Source organism: Suricata suricatta, chromosome 9, assembly GCF_006229205.1.
Source record: "Suricata suricatta isolate VVHF042 chromosome 9, meerkat_22Aug2017_6uvM2_HiC, whole genome shotgun sequence".
In the NCBI taxonomy this organism is placed as follows: domain Eukaryota; kingdom Metazoa; phylum Chordata; class Mammalia; order Carnivora; family Herpestidae; genus Suricata; species Suricata suricatta.
The window spans coordinates 257708-263861 of record NC_043708.1 but is presented as its reverse complement, the minus strand read 5'-3'; the positions used below and the strand labels follow the sequence as shown (position 1 = coordinate 263861).

At 62.4% G+C, this 6154-nt stretch overlaps 1 protein-coding gene and 1 long non-coding RNA gene across 5 annotated transcripts in view; one reads left to right on the top strand and one right to left on the bottom strand.

Moving 5' to 3' along the window:
• The window catches only part of TEX22 (testis expressed 22), a 14801-nt gene extending 11663 nt beyond the window's left edge, over positions 1–3138 (top strand). For 2 of the 4 annotated variants that reach the window (XM_029953084.1, XM_029953085.1), the window contains exons 3-4: positions 2024–2234; positions 2598–3138. In XM_029953084.1, coding sequence (XP_029808944.1) covers positions 2024–2234; positions 2598–2773 — 387 coding nt within the window. In that variant the 3' untranslated portion in view covers positions 2774–3138. Of the gene's footprint in view, positions 1–204; positions 402–2023; positions 2235–2597 lie in introns of those variants that run through there. The other 2 variants (XM_029953086.1, XM_029953087.1) reach the window with 2 other exon arrangements.
• Positions 3139–3540: 402 nt separating this feature from the next.
• LOC115303029 lies at positions 3541–4854 on the bottom strand. Its single transcript, XR_003913777.1, has 2 exons — positions 4655–4854; positions 3541–4017 (listed from the first exon to the last, which is right to left on the bottom strand). It is a non-coding gene; the product is annotated as an uncharacterized LOC115303029 (long non-coding RNA).
• Positions 4855–6154: the final 1300 nt, after the last annotated feature.

Here is a 6154-nt window from a genome sequence, read left to right as displayed (position 1 = left end):
CACCGCCGGGCCCCCCTCCCACTCCAGGGTGTGCGGGGGCCGGGGAGACGCGGGGCGGCGGCGGGGCGGGGGAGACGGGGACGGGAGAGGCGGGGGCGGAGGGGTGTCGGGGGGGGGCGGGGGCGGGATGCGAGAGAGACGGCCCTTGCCCAGCGACGCCTTTCCGTGGCTCGCCCCGCCCCCTGACCCCGCCGTTGCCCTCAGGACATCCCGAAGCTCGTGGCCCAGCTGGTGTCGGAGGACGTGGACAAGGACGTGCTCCTCCCCCGCCCTCCGAGGTCCTCCGAGTCCGCCAACGCCTTCCACGCCTTCCTGGCCCGGAGCGCACCCTTCTGGCAGACCGTGACTTTGAAGGCTCAGGCCTCGAGGTCCCCTCCCTCCTAAGAGCCTACTCAAGCCAGCGTCTGTCTTCCAGCGCCTTTCCTGGGGGCACTGGGGGAGGCTGAGCCCTCTGCGCACCCCACCGGTGGCTCATGAGTCTTGGGATTAGAGAACAGGCCCTCGGGGACCCTCTGGCTGCCGGAGGCCCTGGAGGCCACCTCTGGGAGGGGCCTGGGGGACAGGACAGAGTGGGGCCTTCCAGGATAGCCCCCTGCTGCCTGGAGAGGCTGCCCACCCTTCCTGGGGTCCAGCAGCTGGGAGTGACTCCAGAGGAGGAGGGTTGGGACATGAAGGGGGGGCATTCATGGCATGAACTGCTGGGTACTGGTGCCACCCAGCTTGGGGACGCCAGGTCTCATGTTAGGCCCTGTCCTCCTGGAGGCCTAAAGGGGCATACATAACTCTGGGGGAGCAGAACACGGGGTGCTGAACACAGAGGGAGGCTTCCTGGAGGAGGTGGTGCCATCCCACCTCCGCACAGTGTTTGGTGGGCAGAGGGCCCAGGGTAGCTGTGAAGAGGTGGCCCTAGGCCCACTGTGGGCTGTGGGGTCCGCTTCTGGAGGGCTGAGTGGTGGGAGGGTCCTGAGCTGGGGGTGATGAGTCAGAGCCACATTTGGGGAGATCAAGCTGGAGAAGGCAGGAAGGACAGAGGTGACCGCAGTCTCCCAGACCTTGGGGGTACCAGACAGACAGCAGTGGAGGGCGGGCACTACCCCCCCTGGACTCAGTGAGGGACTCTTGGGCCGACGGGGCTTCCATGTGGGGACAGCTGGGGGGAGGGAGCCTTGGGCAAGATGAGGCGATCAACCCCAGGCCTGGGCTCCTGCACACACCGGCCTCCCTCCCTCCCAGAGCATCCTGCCAAGACGCTGCTGCCTCACATGCCCTGGGGGGTGTCCGGAGGACTGGGGGTGGGTGGGGGGGGAGGTCTAGGCAGGACCTGGGGGACATCGTGATCCCCTCCCCTCTTCCCTAGGGACCTCTGATGATGTAGTGGGGGCGGGTGTCAGGCGCCAGAGCCTGCTGTGGGCCAGGCTCCATGCTGGGCAGGGGACCCCCACCCCCACCAGTGTTCACAGTCCAGAGTCAGAGCTAAAGTGTCAACAGCTAGGACAGAGTGACACGCGCTTTGATGTTCTTTGTCACCCAGTGGCTTTAAAGGACTGCACGTTGTCACTAGAGGTCCAGGGGTTCACTGGGCTGACCCACCAGTCTGGTCTTGCCTGGGGAGTCTCACCATGATGCAGTCAGCGGGCAGTTGGTCCAGGATGCAGGAAGAGCCAGCCCTGTGCCTTCTAGAGGGTGTCAGCGCCTCTCCCCTGCTGGGAGCTGGGCACCCGCACCTCCTGCCACAGGGGCAGCGGAGCAGAGGGGCCTGGGGGCGGGGCAGGTGGGGGCCTTCCCCAGGAGAGCGGGGCCCAGGACAGGTGTCATTCACCACCTGCAGACCGTTTTGCTGTCACTGGGAGCATTGGTTCCTACTGCCACCCTGACAGATGGCTGCAGACCATGTCCTCGGGCAGACCAGGGACTGAGGTTCTGCAGAGGCCAAAGCAGGTCTCGGCAAACTAAGACCAGGGCTCAGGCAGGCTGCTTTCCCTTTCAGAAGCTCTCAGAGAGAATCTGTCCTGGCTTTTTGCAGCTTCTAGAAGGTGCCTGCAGCCCTTGGCCCATGGCCCCTTCCTCTGCCTTCAAAGCCAGAAGCCTAGCGTCCCTCTGTCCCTGCCGCGCACCTTCTCTGGGCGTCTGCAGCTCCCGGCTTCATGGGCTCCAGTCCTACGGCTGCTCGGAGGCCCTGGTGCGGCAGTCCCAGCTCTCCCCCACCCCGCGGAGCCTGGCACTCGCACATTCCGGTGAGCACATGGACAGGCACGTGCGCAGGCTTGGGGTGAAGATGTGGACATCTTTTGGGGGGCACGCTGCCTCCTGCAGGGGCTACTGGCACTGAGTGGGTAGAACTGGAGGTGCTGCTTCAATCCCATAGAGCACAGGACTGCCCCCTGCGACCAAGAAGGACGGGCCCAGATGGCCACAGCACCCCCGCTGAGCGTGCCCGCGAGGGAGGGGGCCACCCAGCGGACAGCAGGCAGCAGCAGGGAGGGGGAGTCGGGATGGCATGCCTCTGGTGAGGGCATCCCCCCGGCCCCCCGATGGACACCGTAGTGCTCCCCACTGGACATCTACTCTTAACTGCTCCTCCCCTTCCTTTTGGCCAGGCCAGGAGCAAAGTGCACCCCCCAGGACTCACGGGGAACCCCCAGGTGGTGGGCCATCTGGGGACACTTTGAGAAGACCTTTGGAGACACCCCTGGGGGGGCATCGGGGTGCTCTGGTGACACGGGGACAGTGTCCCACACGCAGGCTTGCCCGCGTTGGCCGCATGGTGTCCTAGCACCTGTCTGTGCTCACGGGGCAGGCCAGCCTGGGACAGGGAGCAGATGCTGCCGCGGACACCCCAGGTGGAAAGTGGGGACCTTGCAGCGCCCCAGGGCAGCCGTGTGCCTGGGACATGTCATCTGTGTCCTCCCGAGGGCCGGTGGGTAGCTGCTGCCCAGCACTGCCCCTGCGGAAGAAAAGGACGTTGTTGGCTCTGCAAGAGTCCAGTGACCCACGTCTTGCCCACGATTCCATCAAGATGAGGCCACGGCTGTTAGGTGAAGGTCATCCGGGTGTTCCTAGAGGCCACGCACGGAGGAGGGGGCACATGGAAATAAAGTACAGAGCTCCTCCTCCAAATTAAAATTTTTTTATTTCAAGGGAAAACATGATTGCTGAATTGTATGAATGCGTCTTCACCCCAAGACTAAAAGCTTCTCCTAAGGTTATTTTTAGAAATTGCAAAAATCAAGAGATAGCGTCATGTGGCTTTGGCAGTGGGCCCCCTCAGTGCTGGGTGACGTCCGGCTTCAGGCGCTGCAGAGGGGCCACTGCTCCTGCCCACCTTGCCTGATAGTCCTGCCAGGGGCCCGTGGGGGCCTCAGGTCTACACCCACCCAGGCTCACTGCCCCCAGGTGCCCAGGTCTATACCCACTGGGGGCTGGCAGAGGTCTCAGATTTACACTCGCTGGTCCCCCATCAGCCCTTGCTGGCACCACCTCCATGCGGACACTCAGGCTTTGTTTTGGTTCTGTCCTCATTGGCTGCACTTAAGGTCTGGGTTTATGTGTTTGAAGAACTTTATTTCTTGGGTTCTCCCAGGTTTACAGAGGTTTTCCTGAGGGCCTTAGACTCACACCAGAGCTGCCCAGGGACCCTTCCAGTCTTGGGTGACACTCGTTTTCCCTCAGGACTGGGTCTTCATGCTCTGTCACTGCAGAAGTGAGGGCCAGCCCGGTTTTCTGTCTGTGCCCACTCTGTCCGTGATCCGCTGTGTCGTGATCTGCGTTTTCCCAAAAACAGTTCTATTGACCCTTCAGGGCCCGAGGTCAGGCACGACAGGCCTCAGTGGGCGTCCCGCTGTCAGTATTTCTGGAGGGTGGCCTGCAGGCCCCTTGTCACCGGGGCCCCAGATCTCTGCCGCTGGAGCCCTTGCCTGCAACTTCTCACCCTCACCACGCCAGGGGTCCCAGGACAAAGGGCACTCCAAGCCCTCGAGAGGCGAAGCTCATGTCCTGTGGGCCCTGCGGGGGCTGCACCTGCACAGAATGAGGGTCCCTCCTTCACCAAGGTCCTGACCTCCCTCAACTGTGCCCCTACCCTTGCCATTTTCTCTTCAGAGCACGTGACCTCATGGAGTATTGTCATCCCTGCCTTCCCCCCCAATAGACGGTGTGCCCCCTGGAGGCAGAGGCTGAGTCTCCTTACCCCAATCCCCTGCCCACCTACACTGGGGCCCAAGTAGGTGCTCCACAAGTGACAGTCGAAGGAAGAAATGGCTTCGTTGCTTTGTCTTGCCCCCAGGTTGTCCCCAGCCTTTGACCTGCCAGTAACCCGACATTCTGCCTCTCGCTGCCTCCAACTCCAGCAATGGAGGGACTGTGAGAAAACGGGTTTCCTCAGCTGTGAACTCGAGCTCCCGTTCTGCTGTTTTGTCATCCAGTACTTGGGCTCCTGAGGACCGACTGCACGTGATGGGCGGCACTCCTGGGGGGTCGTCTTCTGCGGCCTCAGGAGGGTCCTCTCTGGGGTTTGCACTGGCCCCTCGCCCCCTCCCTCCCTCTTCCAGTTTCTCTGTAGTCAGATGTGTGGACGTGGCTGCGCACACCATCCCTGTGAACGTCTATTTGCACTGCTAACTAATGGATGAATTTATAGGTCTTTTCTGCAACTTACCTGAGATCCGTCCACCTCCTCCGAGCTGCCGTAGGGCAGGGCGCTGCATGCAGTCCCCTGCGTGTCAGTCTGGAAAGGGGGGAGCGCAGTGTGCAAGGCAGCCTAGGCCAGGTGGTGTCTCCTGAGGTCTTATTAAATGTCACTGGGCTCGGTGGGGGGCGAGGGGCGTTTCCATACTGGTCTTGGGGAAGCTCGGGATCTGATGGCCTGGCCCTCCTTCCCTGCGAGCACCCTGCCCGTCCCTCCCCAGCGGCGCCTCCCCTCTGTCCCCTTTCAGGGAGCTCAGCATCCGCCCCCCCAGCGTGGGTGCTCAGGATAAAGCCCTGCCTGCATTTGGGATGGAGGCCGAGGCAGGCACTTTACACGACCCAATGGATGTTTCACACTCGCTGCCCCGAACAGCCAGCTGGGTAGTTGAGTCTTTTTGGTCAATTTATTCAGTGTTGGAAGATTTTATGACACAGCCTCACTGTCCAGATGAGGAGGTTCAGGATAGGGTATTAGGAAAGGGGCCTATGGGGGGGGGAGGGACGCCCCTCCACCACCGCCCCGTTCCCGTTTGGGGAGACCACCTCAACATGTTCACCCCAAGTCCTGTACCTGAACTCCTCCTCCTCCTGGCCCTTGGCTGCCCTCCTAGCTAACTTCCTCAGAGGGACGGTGGGCATTTCCTTTTCTGGAGCCTGGGCTGCACTACCCTCCTTGGAACCCCACCTGGCTCTGTCCCTGCCCCTCCCCCCACGGTGGAGACCTGGGCTCAGCCTGGGCAGGGGGGATGAACCTCAACTAGACTGCAGCCCCTCCAGTCCCAGACCTGCCTCATCTCCGTAAAGGGCGGAGCACGCCGTGTTGCTCAGACCATCACCCTGGAGCCCAGACACATCCTCTTCCTCGGCCTCTCAGAAGCGATGTCGCTCCTGGCTCCAAACTTCAGCTGGGACACCTGCTTCTCTCCCCCTGGGATGCCACCCCCTCCCCCTCATGCTCCTTCTGGCTGCGGCCACGGGCCCTGCATTCTCTATAATTCTTGCACCTTAAGCAACAAGCGCACACGTGCACAGTTACAGATCCTGACGGGGGGCTGGGAAAGAGAAGCAGGTGCCTTGTTCCTTCCAGCCTCACCGCCCACCTCCCCAACTTCGTGGGTCTCAGACTGGGCTTGGCTTTTTCATGAGGCCATAGTTCACGGAGGCCGCACCAGCTGGAGAACTTGCCCAGGTGGAAGGGGGCACCACAGTGCCCAAAAATGGCCATGAGGGCTAGGCAGTGAGAACAGAGACAAAGACCCCCCTGGGGTGGGTGGAGAGAGCCAGGCCTGGAAAGGAGGTGTGCAGCGGGGCCATGTGGCCGAGGCTGGGCAGCTGAGGCTCAGGGCAGGGAACTTGGGGAGCCACCATCCCCAGGGAGGGGAGAGTGGGGGAGAGGGGTTGGAGGCCCTGGGAGGGGCTCTGGACCAGCGTGGAGGCAGTGATGACCACTGCAGGAAGGGGCACCAGGGAT